Raw genomic sequence first — 19699 nt, forward strand, 5'->3', positions numbered from 1 at the left:
TGGGCAACAATTAATGAATACATGCTATTCTATATGTCAAACTGATGAACCGCGTTTTTACTACATGGTCAAAGCAACGATCTAGAAAAGATATTGACATATCAGGCTGCACAATGGACGAAAGCTCCTCTTTACAGTGTGAACTTCCTGAGCTTCTGAAACAACCGCCTCTCCTGAGTAACTGGAAATTAGCATTATCATGATTCTCTGGCCAATTTGTTCATCTGCATCATTAGCAATCACTATTCTCGTCTCAGAGAATCCTCTGTGTCATTTTGGTGACATGTCAGGTAAATCTGTTGCCTCTCCATTATTAGTCAAGCATCGGCAAGCATGCCTACCAGAATGCCTACCAGTTCATCGAGTTGATTCTCCTGAGAGGGCGTCGCGGTCGGCGACTTTCCACGACCGGAATGAGATTCTTCACCAGCTGCATGAAACAGGACTCAAGTTTATCTTCAAATCAAAATCCAAACCAAGTGCACCTTTATGCCAGGATGAATTTCAAATTCAGGGAAACAAACAAGACAACAAAGTCACAAGATTATGAAGTATGTGCTGCACCTTCTTTTCTTAGGATAAAATTCAGAATGATGAAAACAAACGATGCGACATTTTCACACGATATTCAGTATATATTAGACAAAAGAAGAGTCCTTTATCACGTCCTATAAATGCAACACTGGACCATCAGCACAGAAGTCAACATAAAAAATAAATAAAATTCAGAGGATGTGAGGACTTGGCATTCAGTGATGCAAGAAGAACTTGGTTTTCCTCCCTTTTAGGTGTAAAATGATAAAGTTCCCATATAATTTATCATTCTTGGGGAATGGATTAGTGTAACACTCAACCACTGAAACACACAGACAGGATATTATGCTCGTTGTTGCCTTATTTCTGCTAATCCTTTCCACACAAGGAGACACTAAAACCTCTAGCAGCATCAGCTTCATTTGAGACTGAATCAGTAGCATCCAGTTTCGTTCAAGAAGATTAAAGGGCAATTAATTATATTTATGTATGTAGTCTATATCAATATCTAGACAGAAATGGCACATCTTGTCTGTGTTATCGCGATTCTCAAACTTTTGAAATATGTCATGATAATAAGTAAACACAAGAATTTTTTGAACATTTTAAACAACATTTCGCTAGAGATAGCAATGCTCAACACATGCTCCAATTGTGTAGAAACTAGAAATTCCCTTAACCAAGGGAGAAAATAAACTCAGTGTTACAGTGGCACACCAACATAGTTTCTCATATAGAGCATGATAAGTCAGTTCTTATGTCAACAGATGGTACCACCTCTATATGACAAGATAAATTGTTCAGAGGGTATTTAAATCAGTGACCATGAATCCAGGGGAGACAAGGACCGACAGGTCATCTTTTCTCAGGATAGACACCAAAGCATCAATAAGAGGGCATAGACTATCGGTTTTCATGCAAGAAACCTTCCAAGCACATTATCCATCACTCTATACTTCCTTATTTGAACAATTGTCTTAACAGTGTTGCCATTATTTTCGCTTTACAAGGTCCACCAAATCAAAGTTAGCTGCACTTTTTACCAGGTAAAACTATCCAACATTTTGTAAAAGAATGTCAAGCAGAAGAAGACACGGCAGAGTCTTAAAAAACTCCAGCTTAAAATGATGAACAGATATTGCCATGGCATTTACCTGTTTAAGCCGCTCTTTGCTCTTCTCAGCCTGCATATAGTGCACAGACTTCTTAGAACTCTCTCAATGAAGAATACTTACACTTATCTACATGTGTCTTTTTTAAGAAAGAAATTCATCTGCTTCATCATCACTAACCAATGATGAGTATGTTGTGGATGCAGACAACCTAAACTGGAGCATATATGTTAAGGCCGTCACAAGTTTCTCCAAGTGCCATAGTCATATATTGCTACTACCTCATAAGCTAGTTCTTAATTTCCCAGATAAATGGTCGTCCCTTTCAAGATTTTCTTTTCGACCCAAGTTCCTTCCCCATTTACAACAAATTAATCATCATAGCGTCACTGTCTGTTTCTGCTGAGGCTCCTAAAATGGCTGGTGTTGACTGAAGCTCTGATGGAATAAGAAATCGGTGATGGAACATAATCCTGTTAGGTGCTACCTTTTACAGTATGACTATGAAAAGAGCTGCCATCAGTTGAACGAAAAGAGCCCCCCAATGAACTTTGTATGAATATTTTTACTCAATTTGATCAGATGGCCAGAATCGATGGGAGCCCTAATTTATACAAAGCATTACCTCTTCCCTCAAAAGGCGTGCCTTTTCCTCCTCCAATTGGGTCACCAAAGATTCTAATTCAGCTGTATATGCCTGAAAAAGCAGAAAGAAAATTGTCAGGATTCCTCTTCTGAAATTAAAACGACCGCAGAGATAAGCAATCATTCACCTTAGACAAGAAAAAAAAATTAACAGTCCCAATGTTTCTGGCAACGAAGGCCATTACAATGTGCGTGACAGATGGAAGAAAGACAAAAAAGAGATGGCGAAGGCAATGACATCAACCAGCAAGCAACTTGTCATCGTGTGTATACAAAGTTCACAGCAGAAAAATAGGAATTTAAAAAAAAAAACAACAACATTGGGAGTCGGACCAATTAACATAAATGTAACTGGATTTCTCTGAGGCTGAGCGACCGTTTCACAACGAAAGTCACACTGACCAGACTAAAGAAACGAGTTTTTCACCAACGCTGGATCCGTGTGAAATTGGAAGAAGCAAGAAATGCATAAAGGAGTAGGGGAAGACCAGATAAAATTACCTGCTTGCGTTCCCGGGACCTCGCCGCCGATTCTCGATTCTTGATCATCCTCCTCTGCTTCTGCTGCGTGGCCTTATCCACCGGTTCCTCCACGGCCCTTCTTTTTCCTCTTCCGACCACCACTCTCCCCTCAATTCCGCCATTGTTGTTACTAACGCCGCCGCCCACACCCACACCCACACCCATGCCCACGCCCACGCCCACGCCCACGCCCACGCCCACCGGCCCCCCACCTGAATCAAATGTCCGTTCAAGTCACCCGTAGCCTCCCCGCAGTAACCCCTGCTCCTCCGCCGCCGCCGCCACCAATCCTCACGTCCTCCTCCCTCACGGCCCCGTTCTTCGTCAGGAAATCCTCCAGCGTCATCTCCTCCTCTCCCCTGCCGCTCGCCCCATCGCTCCCCGCCACGATATCCTTCCACACCTCGTCCACCGTCTTTATCCCGCCGCCGTCCCTCCCCCGCCGCCGCCCCCGCCCGGCATCCCCGCGCCGTCGCCGACGACCCCGACGCCGCCGTGGCCGAACAGCGAGTGATCGGGAGTGGCGGGGCTGTCGTCGGAGTAGATGTTCTTGAGGAGGTCGTCCATGGTGACCGTGCCGGAGCTATCCGCGGCGCTGGCGTTCGTGCTGGCGGCGGCGGCGTGGCTGCTGTTGCTGTGGTGGTGGTCCCGGAGATCGGAGATCAGGGCGGAGAGGGAGGATGATATAGAGGACTGGAGCGGCAGATCCTGATTCCCTCTCGACGACGTCGTCGAGGTCATCACCTTGGACGACGCCATGGCCGGGAAAGGCTGCGCGTATCGCTCGGCCTCGACTCAGCCCGGCGGTCTCCCGATTCTGTTTCCCCCCCGGGCGACTCGGTAACGAAGCCCAAACACTCGCCGGCGGCGACCTCGTCCCCAACGGCCGCGAAGGCGGCGGCGATTCCGATTCCGACGGCGGCGCGGCCGATCGCCGCGGCGGAGAGATTTCTAGAGAGAGAGAGAGAGTCGGGAGCAGTTGGAACGAGAAGGAGAGAGGAAGTTGCGCCTTGAGGGGAGTTCGGGTTTTCGCTTGGGAAGGATTTATAATAAGCACGAGAACGGCGCCGATGCTCTTTGCCGCATTTATCGCCTTTTTTTTTTTATTTTTTTTTATTTTCTTTACTCTCTATTTTATGATTTTTCTTTTTTCCAAACAAATGAAAATAAAAATTATTAATTTTGGAAAATACTCTCTTTTTTTTTTTTGTGACCGAGAACCGCTATACAAACAAGCGTAGACGACGTAAACCGAGTGGTGAACGAGGGACCCACCTCCCACGGCGTCGCAAGTAAGTCGCGTAACGAGGGCGAGAAATTTCAAATCTCTATCCTTCCGACTGAGGGGTCAAGATGCGAACCAACTCGTCCACCACGGGATGGGTTGGAAAATACTCTTTTTGGGTCAAGAATTTTGAGTGATTTTGAATTAATAAAATCAAAAGTCTAACGGCTCCATAAAGAAAAAAAATCGAATCATGAATTTAAAGTGAAAGTCGATTCATATAAGCACTTACTAGATCATTTTTGAGTATCAAATACGAGCAACGGCCATTTATAGCTTTGACATCCCTTTCTATTGATTTTATGAGTAGAGATATACTTTGCAAATGAGTCAGCAATTGATCGTTATCCTTCTTTAAAATGTTGTGGTTTTCCAAAGATATATATGTATATGACAAAGCACTTTAAGTTCGAGCAATACTGTCCTAATCATATGGCTCAAATCATCTATAGAACACGATTGCTTTGTTGGGAAATAGATGGATCTTTTAATGACGCGTGGTATTTCACTATATGTATCGATGTATTTCAATCATCAATACACATCCGTAATACTCATCGATGGTTGAGAACTAGTGGTGGCATCAGCAAGAGTGTCACGTGGCACGCGGCTAGAGAGCATGTCGATCGATGATGAAGCATTGACACAATTCATGCATTTTGGAGCAATGTGCAATGTATATATACAATATCATCTCTTAACTTTTAGTGTATAGTTAATTTAGCTCCTTAATTGCATGGAAATATTTGATATTGACGAGCTTGAACTTATGGATTAGATTAAACGTATTAAAAAAATTATAAATTATATTAAACAAACTGAAAAAATTCAGATATCAGGTCACTCGTTCTCATCGATGCACCGACTTCTGATACGTGCAATCGACGGTTGAGAATTCGATCGGCGGAGGGAGATCCCATCCGGACGGAAGGGCGCGATGGTAATTTCGCCGGGTGGCAGCAGGGGGAGGGGGCCCCACAATTTGAGAAGAGTCTCGGGGAGACTTTCGGCTAGGTGCGTCCTTTGGTCAAAGTCTGGTTTTACACGGAGTCGGCAGGATTGCGGATGAAGACACGACCCGGCGGTGCTGCTGCTGCCCGTTTCTTTACGGTGAAACCAAAAAACAGTAAAGGCGAAAGCGCGTTTCGCATTTCTTTATTCATTTTCTTTCTCTTTTCTTTTTCGAATTTAGGATGATAAAGAAATCGAATGAAAGAGATTGTCCATTTCGAAAGAGTCAAAAAGAAAATATGCTATGATATGTTAAAGAGGAGAAGGAGGAGTTTTTATGGGTTTTTGTTTGTATTTGTAGCTTGGCAAAAGAAGTAAAAGGATTTTACACGTTTGGTATCTTTTTGTTTTTTGAAATTTGTGAACTCTAGTTTCTTTTATTCAAAATTTTGTACATTGGAATTGTAGTAGTGACTAGAACTCCAGGCTTTCGTAAAAATAACATTGATTCAGGTAACATGGGTAAAAAAGATTATATCTTCATGTAATGTTCTAATAATTCATGTTAAAGCACCACACACGTGACGTTTCTATCGGTTATTTGCTCCTCTACAAATTAACTTAAAACTTTCATATCGAACGTTTTAATAGGATATCAAATCCTTTAAACGTCCTGTCCTATATGCCGTTCCTAATTTGTTCTTTCAGCCCATTCTAACAAGATATCAGAGCTCCCGAACATTGATTCTCACTCATTGTTCCTAATTTGACCTGCATGTGCAGAGGATTTCATGTGGGTTTCAAGTTCCTAAAGCTAATATGCCTATGAGCTTTATATTTTTTGTCATGTTAGTTTAAGCTTTCGAGCTAGGCATTTTAAAAATTGGGTTTGTCCATGAAAAACTTAAGCAGCAAGGAAAAGGCCTGCACAAAGGGGAAAGTGGGGGTTTGGAGAAATCGATGCGAGGATAAAATGGTCATTTCAGTATGGAAAGGTGGACAAGAAGATAAGACAAGTAGGAGAGAGAAGGGGTGCGTTGACTTTTAGTGTTGACTTTCGTGGCCTCGTTGAGATTGCCGCCCGTCTGGTGACGCAGCCCCTTTGATTCGTTTGGTTTCATGCGGAAAGCAATGGAGTGACATCGACCGCGGTCGTTGCGGTCGGTCTGTGGGCGGACGGCTGCGATTGGAACTCGCCACCAAAAAGGCAGATTTCAACTGAAGCGACGACGTTTTCGACGAGGCACGCCAGGATCACGTGCCGAGATGCCGGGCTTTGTTGGGTCCGAAACGGCGAGAAGGGACCGGCGAGCACCAAATCTGATTCGATTCGGAAATTGGACTGGATCATCCTTGGATGGACCAATTGATCGTGGGTTCTTGAAAAGAATAGTTTGATTCACTATTTGAGCAAAGATTAAGTTCGATGTGATTCTAAATTAAAATGTCTTTCAACGGGTTTTGAAATCTCTTTTTCAAAGGGAAAAGAAAAAGCTTTTGCATCTACCAAGAATCGAATCACGGTACACAACATTAATAAACAATATAAACACTTAGCTAACATATGTTTTTGTAGTGAATTGGTGCTTTTGTTGTTGTTGTTATAATCGTAAAATGATTCAATGTTGATCAATTTAGTTCCTAATTTCAATCATTTGAAATCAGGAGTTATGAGGCTAGTTCTTGATTGTAATTCTGCAATCCATTTGCCTGAAATCAACCACCCCGTGAAGGGAAAAGTAGTGTAATACTTTCTAGAGTGATACCATAAGAGTGTCATAATCTTTACTTAACATGTGAATCCAAGATTAAAGAGAGGTTATCACTCGGCAGCACTTGCGATTCAAGTAGACGAGCCTTGTCACTATGATTTCAGCAAGGTGCTAAAGGTTTAAAGCACATTCACCAAAACAAGACACACACACTTGGGATATGAAGTTATGAGAAGTTATGAACACTGCTTGACACATTAGCGAAAAATTTTCCGAATATAAAACTAATTCTTGAGAATTGTCAAAATATTTATGTTATAAATCATGCCTTCATTTAATAGCTTTTGAAATAATTAGTTACTGTCCTACAAAATTTAACATAATATCAAAGCAAGAGGTGCTGAGTTCAAATTTGTTAGGCTTCTAATTGCATCCCCACTCCTAGTTACATATTTTCACATTTTAGACTTAATCTAAAAAACAAAATTTTAAAATAGTTAGTTGTGATCCCACAAAATCTCATTAGAATTTTATAAGCTACTCCATTAATAGTTATGCCAACCTTGTAGAGCACACAACCTGCATACCATCTCTTTCAAGATTTTCCTTTGAAACGAGATTTTAGTGATTTTCCTTATTAAGGTATTTAATTTTTTCTTCAAAGATGCGCGCCAATTTATCAGCGTTGGTAATTGTGATTAGGCTATCTGATTAAAGTTCAAGGGTTGGACTCTGTTAAATGGGCCAATTAATTAGTGATTAGCCCTCTAATCTAGGGAGAGAGAAACGCTCTTTCCCAATAAATCCGTTTTTGCTAGACCTTCTTCCTTCGCCTATACCGTAAGTAGAAACAATGTGGGCCGTGGGGTGGGGCCCAGAGACATTTCATATGTCTATCACGTCTAGAATTTGGACCGATTGATGGATTATATATATCGGTCACATCAAGGATTTAGACCAATCAGCCGATCAATCGTATTATTTACAAAACACATTTCTCGTCTCGTAAGACGCTTTGATAGATATTGCATGAAATACCATCTCCCACTTAAGAGTATCGTGAGCACCTTGGGAGTTCAATTGGCATCCGCTTCATCCGTGGTAAATAAAGGCATGATGAGATTCACTAACAAACAATCGAACCGATATACGTGTAATTTACGTGCGATAAACGTGCAACATACGTGTGATATACTTCCTCGAAGAACATGATGAGGAAGATGTGTTTGAAGCAGTCAATAAAATTGGTTGGAAAAGGGTAGAGAGATGTCGAAATTGAAATCGAAATCGAATGCTTGAACAGATAGACCCACCTGATGTAGAATCTAAATCGAAGGTCTGCGTGTCGCTGTATCTATGCTTCTCGAAAAAGCGAGAGCTACACTAAGTTGGCTACACCTTACATCTAGAAGCTCGTAAAGGGGATAAGAATAACACAAAAGAATATCAGACAATGTAGGTTCATTTTCCAGGGAAAGCTCAATTTTTTTTGGAGTCAGAATTTAATACTCTACAACTTTTTTATCCGCAACAAGAATGCCCGGTAGCTATCATCCATTTCAAAAGGCGCTCAATGTCCATGGCAACTACTATATGGAAAATGAAAAGTCAAGAGAGCAAATCAGTATGGACATAGGGTATGGATAACTATACATAATACACATGAAATAGAGGAAAAGATAGTTTTAAGAATCGACTATTCTCAAATAAAGCTATTCAAAGGTAAGATCAAGCAAGATTAAAACAAAAGGATGAGCACGACATCCCGAAACTAAACATAGATCTCGCAAACAAAAGAAGTCAATGCTTTGAAGAATCGGCATAGGCTGTGCAGTCTTCATCATTACAGCCGGGACAAGCTAGGTTCCATCACCCAAAAAAAAAAACCATTTATTCTCTTGCCTACTCCTGCCAGGATCATTTTTACACGTCAGTTGTTTCGATTTTCAAAAAAAGTGTTGGGATAGCAAATTTTTAAAATCAAACCAAATACGTGTGATAAATGTGCAACGTATGTGCACGATTGAAGAAAATGATAGGGAAGATGTGTTTGGAGTAGTCAATAAAATGGGTTGGAAAAGGGCAAAGAGATGTCATAGTCATATGCTTGAATAGAGAGACCCACCTGATGCAGAATCTAAATTGAAGGTATGCATTGGTAAAGTTGTTGTATTTATGCTTCTCGAAGAAGCAAGGGGCGAAGAGCATTAGAGTGTCTATTCTACATGCCTATTGGACAAACTAGATGACAACATCGCACAATAGCATGTTATGGATGCATTCGGTTGGATAGAAGATGTCCCATCACGCACCAATGTTGTGGTTGGTGTTCACAATGTCATCGTCACACTCATCAGGTATGCTAGCATCGTTCTTGATTTGGGCCAGCCGAAGTGCAGCCTCCTCCCCAGATATGGAGGTCTTGGTGAGGATGGGCTTGACGAGGCCTAGGTGTCTACGCATGATGAGCCTGTCAGGCGATTCTAGCATGTGGAGAAATATGAAAGCAAGCACGAGTACAACCGAAGGGATTGCTTCCATAATAAGCATCCAATGCCCTACATGGTCGAGGCGGAGATTGGAGAGAATATAATTGGATAGATTGCCGAATAGGGTGCCAATGCTAATACACACCTAAACCGTGGAAACAAAAAAATGAAAAGATGCCAGAAAATTAGGGAAAAATAAATTATTCCTTTAGTTAGGGGGTCAAGATGCCATTGGGCAATATATTAAAAAAAAAAATTTGAAGAAAGTGGGGAAATGATCATTGCAAATGGCAACTCATTACCTAAAAAGCTAAGTTTTTATTTTTCTCGGCTGGTTCCCACCTATCTGCTCCATCGCCGCCCCCTCTATTCCCCCCCCCCCAAAAAAAAAATAAAACCCTTCATTTTCTTGCCCTCTCTCGCCATGATCACTTTTGCACATTATTAATTTCGATTTTCAAAATAAATGTTGGTATAGCAAATTTTTAAAATCAGACCGAATACACATGCAATGTACGTGCTATACACTTGCAACATACGTGCGATAGTAAATCTATGAAGTTATACATGCTTATTATTAATTAAGGATGAAAATATATCAAACTTTCGAATAGCTTGAAGATATTGACAACCGCCCTATTAATCAAGAAATAACTAATGGGAGCTGTGAAGAAGATGAACTGCATCATGAAAAAAAATTGTAGAAAGGGAAGATACATAACACATTCCACAGCGAGGCTAATGAACTTCAATTTCAAGATGTCAGCAACTGAACCATCTGACAGTTCTTGAGCTCTTTCACAGACTAACTGCAAAGCATGAAGGATCAAAGCAGAACTTGTACGAAGAAAGGAAACTCACAGTTCCTTCTAGCAATTTCAGTAATGCCTAACACCCTCCCCAGAAACATCTCAGCCAATATCTACGTACTCCTGCACAAAAGTTCCACTTAGATAAGCAAAATCTCATGTATGTTATAGTAACGGTGGAATATCTATAACTTAAATCTGTGGGGAAAATTATCAAAAAAGTCATAAACCTATTGCAATTGTGCCACTTCAGTCCTAAACTTTTTTTTTTGGCCAATTTAGTCCTAAACCTTTTATTTTTGTTCTAGTTCAGTCCGTCCGGCCATGCATAACCGGAAAAATCTGATGTGGCATCCTAGTCAGCGCCGGTCGGCGTTGCCGACGCTAACATGGCACCGGAGAGCAAAACGTCGTCGTTTTTCTTTAAAAACAAATAAAAGCCAAAGAGAAAAAGCAGAAGAGAAAAGGGCGTGAAGAGAAAAAGGCGTGAAGAGAAAAGGACGTGGGGTTGGCTGGGTTATTTCCCAAAATCAAGCAGGAACCCTAAATTGAGAGGATCTTCCTTTGATTCATGGTGCCCGACATTGATTCTTGGTGGATGCCTCCGTTCAACACCTCCGTCGAAACCCTTTGGCCTCCGCTCACCCAACGCCTCTGCTCGACGCCTCCGTCCAACCCCTCCAGCCAACGCTCGCCCAACGCCTCTGTTCGAAGCCTCCATCCAACCCTTCTGGCCGACGCTCGCCTGACGTCTCCATCCGACATGTGCGTCAGCTCGACACCTCCATTCGATGCTCGGCTCACCCAACATCTTCGTCCGACGCTCGCCCGATGCCTACATCCGACGCTTGCTTAGATTCACCTGCTTGCTTGACGCTCACTGAACGCCTTTATCATCTTCTTGAAATTGCGGTGCTTTATATTTATGTTGTCTTGATTTCACTTGAATTTTTTTTTAAATTTCATTGACATGGGGTTTGTCATAGTAATGGGTTTGTGGTTGTTGAACTGGATGGCCGGGCAAATTGCTAACATGAGTTTGTGGATGGTCTCGCGTAGAACGTCTCTTTCTCGCCTAGAATTTTTGGTATTGTTGCTGCTTTTGGCTCATTTGGGAAGAATATATTACTTTGAGTTGGTGCATTTGGTTCAGATTGACAAAGTTTGTTAGGTATATGGAGTTCCTAATATACTTCTCGTTCAGATTTTCCAAAGCTCGTATGGATCACCTAAATCTCATTGCAATTGCAACAATTTTGGCCTGCCTATGTTGTGGATTTTATATTTACTTGGAGGAATTTTGTATATATCATCCATGAGCACAGATGTCATATGATTTGATCATGTTTTGAATTCAATCTGCATTAGTTCCTTCCAGTCCCAGATGTCATATGATCTCGATCATGTTTTGAATTCCCATACTGATGCGCAGTCATTCTTATAAGAAGACTGAGAGCACAATTATTCTTTTATTGTTGGTATATGACTATGCTTTTTGTTGTGCTGATCATGTCCACGCTGACTGATGTTTTTAGTTGGTTGGCCGGCTCGCCAACAGTGCTGTCTCATCAGTCGGTGCCAAGTTGGCATTCAAGTCTAATGAAGAAATAGAACTTCAAGTGAGGTCCATCCCACTGGATGAAGTGATACCAGAGTCAAAACCGGTTCTTCTCGTCAAAATAGATGTTCAGGGCTGGGAGCATCATGTTCTGAAGGGGGCCGTGAAGTTGCTATCGAGAGAGGTAGGCAAGGCACCATATTTGATTTATGAGGAGGATGAACGGTTGTTGCAGGCAAGTAACAACAGTTCTAAAGAGATTCGAGAATTTCGTCACTCTGTTGGGTATCGTCATTGCACCCAAAGATGGTACGACGCAAACCGCACCAAGAACAGCTGATAGTGGATTAATTTACCTTAACCTTGTCAATGTAAGATCACCGAGTCAAGCATGAAAATGGACAATTCTTTAGCAGACTCCTTTGTGAGAGTTTTGCCTACCCTTAAACAGAACTTCCACTCAGTTCTAGATGGAGAATTAGATTTGGAATTGTAATGAGACACATTGTCCATTGAAGGAGCCAGTTATTGAGCAAGTGAGGAAGCACAAATACATTATGGTTTTCTCTTGGAGTATAGTTAGGGTTGTATCTGTCACCATTAGATCTGCCACACCCAATTTGTTATTATGTTTATTTATTGCAATTCATGCTTTGTATTTGTAGCAAATGACCTTGTGATTTGCGAGCAAATTAACTAAAGAACTCACCTTTTGTTTGTCACTAATTATGACCCAACCCCATCCATATGTGTCAAAAATATTAAGATCATACATCAAATTTTGTAAGAACCACGTCCAAATGTTGCTACTCTCAACTCTAACAACCGCCCAAGCAATTGGGAATATCTGATTATTTGCATCCCTTCCAATAGCACATAAGATCTGACATTGACAAATTCCTTTCAAGAAACAACCATCTAACCCCACAACTTGCCTACATCCACTAAGAAACCATTTCTTACAAGCAGCAAAGCAGATACACATTCTTTCAAACAATGCCTTGGAGTGCATATCTGGCTTTTCAACCTTCAATGTAATAGTACTCCCAAGATTTTTCTCCCTAAGCTCCTCCGCATAATCCCACAGTTTTGCATATTCCTTTTTATAGTTTCTCATCAACACTTTATAAGCAAACAACTTAGTCTTCGTACATTGAGCTATGCTTACATCTAAACCCAACTGTTCCTTGATTAATTCCTTGAAAGCAATAGTTTTAATAGTTGGCATTGCTTTTATTGTAGGAAGATAATGATTTGCCAACCAAAAACTTGTCACCCTCATATTTTTGAAGCAAATGTTACAAGTATGCTCTGAATGTAAGGTCTTGACATGAAATGATCCAGAACAAACATCAACAAAGCTAGAAATCTTCCAAGGACAACTCTCATTAACACATTTTGCTCTAACAAACTTCTTATCATTCTTTGTAAATTTTATCTCTCTACGTTCAGTCACTGAGTACTTTTTCAAAGTATCTTTAAATTGGCTACTACTATCAAATGTCATAACCACAATAAACATGGGCACAGCACAATTAGGATTATATCTTGAAAACCTACTTCTCTTTCTAGTAAAATCATCTTCTCCCTCTACATCAGACCCCAAACTGTCATAGGTATCTCAGATCATAATACTGCCTCGTAACCAGCTTCAACATCAACTCCACTATTCATATCTAATGGTTGAGATGATACTAATGCTGTGGATGGTTCCCCTATAATCAAATCCTTTGTAACCCTCCCACCAAACTCAATTATATTCTACCTTGCTTCTAGAAGCTCTTCATTATCAATATCATCATCATCAGTCCAAAATCTTACATCGCCAAGAAAATTTGTCTCATCATCATTGTCGTCATCCAGAATATCTCCCTCTATGTCAATAAAATTACCTTCATCAACTAAGTTATTAGGATCTAAGTCATCCTCGTGCTCAATAATTGTCTCATTCGCTAAACCAATATCATTGCGAGCACCCACACTAATCCCTTGACCAACACCCTCACTTGGGCAAGCATCCTCACCCTCACCACCCCCGTGACTAAATTCCTCACTCGGACTAGCACTCTCACCATCACCCTCACCCACACCCACACCCACACCAACCCCTTGACCATCACCCTCAACTGCCTCATCGATTGCAAAATTTTCTCCATATATCTCAATTAACCCACGATGCAAATAACTGAAAAGTAAATCAATGACATTGCTCTCATTCCATATATATCTCAACCCATCTTCTAGAGACTTTCCAGGAAACTTAAAATAAAGTTTTTCAAATTTACAATTTACCCCATTCTCAATATCTCTAATGAAGCTTTCATAGCTCCTTGAACCGATATCAATTTTTACCAAATCAATCTTACCCCCAACATATTCAAGCATTGGGCGACGGTAAAAAATTTCACCATGGAAAAGGCAAGCCCATGCCGACTTGTCACTCATCTCAACCCTACACAAAAGAACGCAATATATGTTGTAAGAAGCCACATAATGGAGATTTTAACATGAATGGCCAAAAGTGCTAAATAAATATAAAGAGTTTGACTTGAGCATAAGTGCGAAATCCTTCCCGTCTCATAATTACAAGTGAAATTTCTCTCTAATTTACAGGAATTAACTAGTTCAATAAATATATAGTACCTATGATACGAGAGTTCAAGGTGAATAGTGGCATAAAATTAGTTTGCTTTCAAGTTAGATATTTGGTTTGTATAGCTACTTGAAGTCGATGCCAAAAATCTTAGGGCTAATAAAAGAAATTTTTCTCCCATAGTAGATGTGATCTTGTTTTTTTGCAACTAATGAAGGAGAAAAAAGACCATGATGCTAGGTTCTTTGTATATAGATATAGCAGGTCAATGTATTACAAGCAGCATGGATCACAAGGCTTTAATTTTAGAATGTTACTTCATATTATCTCAATTCTTTCCTACCATCACTTCCATGGATATCGTCTTTTGGCTTTTCAGGATTTTTTACAATAGTTTCATTGTTTAGGTAGCTGAAGAGTGTACTTCTATGCTTAAACTTTGAAATTAATTTGCTCAGAATCACTAATCTACTTTCAGTTTAAAACCAAACGGTTGGTTTGTTCAACGCATGCGAAGAAATAAGATAATTTGGGAACACGACAAAGACAATCATAGAGACAAAATAATTTGGGAACACGACAAAGACAAACATAGAGACAAAACATAGTTTAGGACCACGACAATATACCTTTTGACAAATTTTGATTGACTTCATGACCACCCACCGCGTAGATCACCACTTGCCGACAACACAATCAAATTGGGACCACCTCACTTGCTTGTGTTTGCTGTGGATGAACGAATCGGGTCAAGTTGTGGGTGAATCGAGTCTTTGGGTCTTCGGGTCTCTCATCTTCTCAATTGTAGCAACGAACGAATTGGGTCAAGTTGTGGCCGAATCAGGTCTTTGGGTCTTCAGGTCTTCTCGATTCGGGCAAGAAGCGATGAACAATGGCGTTGGCCAAAAAGGGGTTTGATTCACGAAGGATATTGAGGAAATCGCAAGATGATATCAAATCAACTCAAAATCTACAAGAATTTCGGAGGAGATCTCACTAGGGTTTTTTAGATGATTTTGGAAAGAAGCAAGGAGCAGCCACACGACTTTTCTCTTCTGCCTTTTCTCTTTGGCTTTTATTTTTTTTAAAGCAAAATGACGACGTTTTGCTCTCCGGTGCCATGTCAACATCGGCAACGCCGACCGGCGCTAACTAGGATGCCACATCAGATTTTTCCGACTATGCATGGCTGGATGGACTGAACCGAAACAAAAACAAAAGGTTTAAGACTAAATTGGCCAAAAAAAAAAAAGTTTAAGACTAAATTGGCACAATTGCAATAGGTTTAGAACTTTTTTTGTAATTTTCCCTAAATCTGTGATATCTAAATGCAATACACAACTCGGACAAGATTAGAAAGGGCAAAGAAGCCCAAAATCCTGATTACCAAGAAGATGAATAACGCTCAACTCGAGATTCTCATCCTCAGCTCGTAGATACCGATGTTTTGGCTCTGTCAATAATATCTTGCGGCATGAGAACCTTGTGATGATTCAAGCTTTTTCCCCTTGTAGCCAGTGAACCCTCCCCAATGCTCCCACACTCGGATCTGGAAAAGCACTACACAAGTGCCTGATTTTTTGATGCACAAGTGCCATCGCACACCTTAAACAAAATGAGATGCGACAGAAAAGCTCTATATTAGGTAATTCATCACTCTATTTCATAAAATCTACAACTCTTAACGCTTGTTTGATTGCAAAAGGTGGGAGAGGAGAATGATCAGACTTAATGTGTGCATGGTACATTAAAAATAGTGATTTCAATCAACTAAGCAACCCTTATTCTCTATAGTTGCGATTCATAAGCAACCATTACGCATGATGAGGATCGCAAGCTCAGTTATTCCTTAAGAGTAACTTCCCTGGTTTACATATGACCCAAAACATGATTTATAGGTTTAAATGAGTTTTTGACCTGTTTTCCCAAAATACATAAAGTACACAACTCAGACTTTTGGTACACCATTCTGGGAAGATTACGAACTAGCTTCTTAGACGATAGTTTAGCAATCTATTTCATACTCACATGTTCAAGCTTGCAATGCCGGAGATATGCTTCATCTTGAATTGATATAAGAAATTGAGAGCTCTCTAGACTTATGTTCAGAAGATAAATATTACCATGTCTTCGCGCAGTGAAAGATTGAGAGAAGTCTCAACTAACTAGAGAGCAAACATTTTCTTGGAAATTGATTCTAAATCTTGTATCATATAGCTGACTTATGCTCAGAAGACTATAATTCAAACTTTTCATCAAAGAAACATTGTTGATAATCAAACTTCCAATTCTCATTGTTTCATGTCAAATAATTTTTCTTTTGTTGTTCCCACTAAACGAAACATTTTCTCCTTTTTGTTTTTCTAATTTTACAAAATTGCTTAAATCTCCAGTCATATGTTAGAACAGCCACTGTTCAAGTATCATTTGCTTTTCCTTTTAACAATAACCTATAATAAAAAAGAAATCTCAAATTTTCTTTAGTACCCAAATTTTTTTAGGTCCTGGTGAGTTAGTTTTAAAAACAGCCTTTGTTCAATTTTTCTTAACAGGTTTCCAAATTTTAGGATATTCATTTTCAAAATATTTTGAACTGTTATACTTAGTACATTTAAGCACTCTAGCCAACAAGTTCTACAAAAACATTTTGAAAATGATTTTTGTAAAATTTTAGAAGTCTCGTGTCTAAGTCTCTCCTTAACTTTAGGAAAATCAATCAAAAAAAAATACTTTATTTATTCATACCCAAACCGGATTTGTTATAATAGGTATTTGAGTGAAAGGATTTTCTCTAAAGTTTTTGATCATTTAGAATACTTTATAGAAATATCGGAAATCTTCTTTTTCAAACATTCATTTTCTTTTGAAAGAGAATTAGTATGTTCTTTCAAATCATCAAAATCTTTTTTTAGATTCTCAAACTTTTTCTCCAAGAATTATCCTATTGCCTGAGTTTTGAATTTTCCTTTTTTTTTTTTAATTTGGAGATCCCTTTAAAAGAATATTTGAGGTTCAAGCAAAGTTCATCTATATATTTAGAAATTGTAATTAGAATTTCTAAATGACTTACTTCAATTTATTTGTCGATTCTAAGTTTGTGTTTGAGTCGACTGATTATGAATTTGATTCTAAGTAAGCCATCAAACAAATATTTGCAAACTCCTCATCACTTTCCTCGCATTCTATGTCACTTTAGATTTCTGTTTTTAGGGTTTTTTTTTGTATTTTTCATACTTTCATTTCTTTTTTTTTTAGCAAAAGACAATTAGGCTTGATGCGTCCCTTCTTCTTGCACTCAAAGCATATCACATATTTTAGTTTCAACATCTTCCATCGATCTATTCAGGAAATTTTGCTTGCTTTGCTTTTATGTATTGTATAATCAACATGTAAGGCATCAAAATATTCATTATCAATTATATGTAACAAGTTTTAGTAGGCATCCATTAACAACATCTAGCTCTATGATTGTTTTTTAAGCATCTATAATATATGGATCCTAAATTTCCAACAACTTATGTTTGTAATGCCAAATTTTCATAACTATAGATCCACAATGCATGATTTTGAGTTAATAACCATGTTCGCAATTGAAGCCATGATGTAGAAAACCCTAAATCATCGAGCCCATCATCTCGATCTCATTAATCACATGTAAATCGCAGCTCCCCTTTTCAAAATTTGGCTACATTCCTAAAATTCAAACTCATGCCCTCGAAAAAAAATAGGCAATTAGCAAAATTTGAAGAGCTAAAAACACTATATTTGGAGATGACTACCGGATAAAACTTACATGGAGTCCCGACTATCAGAAAGCTCGAGACTAAACCATTAAAAATAAAAATTAAAAAATAAAAATCCAGTTCCCGCCAAATATATATAAAAAATAAAAAAGAAGCTCTGAATCCACTAAAAACCGAACAAACCGACCCAACGGCCAGCGTAACAGAACCCGATTCAAGTCGGGTCGAACCGTATCAAAAATCAAATCACCTGCCTTCATCTTCGACTGAGCTCTCCAAGAAAAGCTTTCAAGAAACATGGCGCCGCCCCCCGCCGCCGCCGCCCGCCGACGCGGAGCCGCCGCCCTCACCGCCCTCCTCGGGACGCTCGCCCTCGCGCTCCTCGGCCTCCCCGACGGCGCCGCCTGCGTCCCCGTCGAGGACCTCGACGCCGCGCTCGCCGCCCTCCGCGCCGGCGGCTACGGCCTCGCCGCCAACGCCGTCGCCGCCTCCGACCTCCGCCTCGACCTCCTCGCCGCCGCCTCCGCCACCCTCTTCGCCCCCGTCGACTCCGCCCTCTTCGCCCTCGGCATGGCCCTCCCCGCCCCGGCCTACCTCTCCGCCCTCCGCTCCCACGCCGTCCCCCGCCGCCTCTCCGCCGCCGACCTCCGCCGCGTCCTCTCTTCCTCCTCCTCCGGCCCCGCCGTGGTCGTCCCCACCTTCCTCCCCTCGCGGTCCCTCCGCGTGACCGCGGGCCGACATCCCGACGAGATCGCCGTGGACGGCGTCGAGGTGGCGGCGCTCGGGGTTTTCTACGGCCGCGACGTGGCGGTGCACGGGCTCCGCGGCGCGCTGAGCTTACGATCTCAGCCGACCGACGGCGGTGCTCTTCCTCCGGTGCTCCGCCGTCACTCCGGTTCGATCTTTGTCCGGGTCCCCAAGGTTGCTCCGCCGTCCAGCCACGTGAATGATCATTCAGGTCGGCGCTCTGCCAACCTCACTGATTCGTCGCCTCCGGAACGGCAAGAGAGCTATCCGCCGTCGCCGGAGATTCGACCCTTGTCGGCCCCTTTGCCCGCCCCGGCGGAGATTAGTTCTGTTGCTCGAGTGGGTGAGGACGGCGACAGCGACTGGAGAGGAAGATATGGGCTTCCAGCTGATCCGGCACCGACCATGATGCCGCTGTTTGACGACGGCGTCGGCGAAGAAGAGGGTTCACTCGAGATATCCGAGCCTTTCGACGATGAGGAAACCATGCCCGCTGACGAATTCTTCGACGACGATGATGAGTTTTGGGACGAAGATCCCCTTCTGCCTTGATGGCCCGCCGGGAAATGGGGGATGCATCCCGCCGACGGCGACCGGTTACCTCTGGATTTTGTCAATTTTTTGGCCGAGTTTTTACGTAGGATTGATCTTTTCTTGTTCTCATTTTTTTGGTCCCTTTTCACAATTTCCCTTTCCTTTCCTGGGGACAGAGGACTGATTGTGCATAGAAATTTCTGATCACAGAAGAATGTAAATTTCATTAGAAAGGTCGCGATTCACAGCTTTCGGATCTCTTTCATCGACCCTCGATTCATTTTGAATCCGATATTGCATAAGACACGAGCCAAGATTCACGAGCCGTGTTTTCATAGTTCCGAATCCAAAATTCTATGTTCGATTTCACATATATCAGGAGAAAGACAAGGGTGTTCCTCAGATCTTCTCTTCTATTGATATTGAACGTTTGATCAATTCACTTTGGCCAATCTAATTTGTCAA

At 41.2% G+C, this 19699-nt stretch overlaps 3 protein-coding genes across 3 annotated transcripts; 1 reads left to right on the top strand and 2 right to left on the bottom strand.

Moving 5' to 3' along the window:
* LOC104452736 (bZIP transcription factor 12) lies at positions 1-3017 on the bottom strand. Its single transcript, XM_010067204.3, has 4 exons — positions 2793-3017; positions 2272-2343; positions 1689-1718; positions 1-430 (listed from the first exon to the last, which is right to left on the bottom strand). Exons 1-4 carry the CDS (start codon positions 2976-2978, stop codon positions 350-352), a joined length of 369 nt encoding a protein of 122 aa, XP_010065506.2. The 5' UTR covers positions 2979-3017; the 3' UTR covers positions 1-349.
* Positions 3018-3051: 34 nt separating this feature from the next.
* LOC120296421 lies at positions 3052-3840 on the bottom strand. Its single transcript, XM_039318383.1, has one exon. The coding sequence runs from the start codon at positions 3570-3572 to the stop codon at positions 3231-3233; it is 342 nt and encodes a 113-aa protein (XP_039174317.1). The 5' UTR covers positions 3573-3840; the 3' UTR covers positions 3052-3230.
* A 14329-nt stretch (positions 3841-18169) lies between these two features.
* LOC104455019 lies at positions 18170-19483 on the top strand. Its single transcript, XM_010069881.3, has one exon. The coding sequence runs from the start codon at positions 18251-18253 to the stop codon at positions 19250-19252; it is 1002 nt and encodes a 333-aa protein (XP_010068183.2). The 5' UTR covers positions 18170-18250; the 3' UTR covers positions 19253-19483.
* The last annotated feature ends 216 nt before the right edge of the window (positions 19484-19699 follow it).

Source organism: Eucalyptus grandis, chromosome 7, assembly GCF_016545825.1.
Source record: "Eucalyptus grandis isolate ANBG69807.140 chromosome 7, ASM1654582v1, whole genome shotgun sequence".
Classification (NCBI taxonomy): Eukaryota; Viridiplantae; Streptophyta; class Magnoliopsida; order Myrtales; family Myrtaceae; genus Eucalyptus; species Eucalyptus grandis.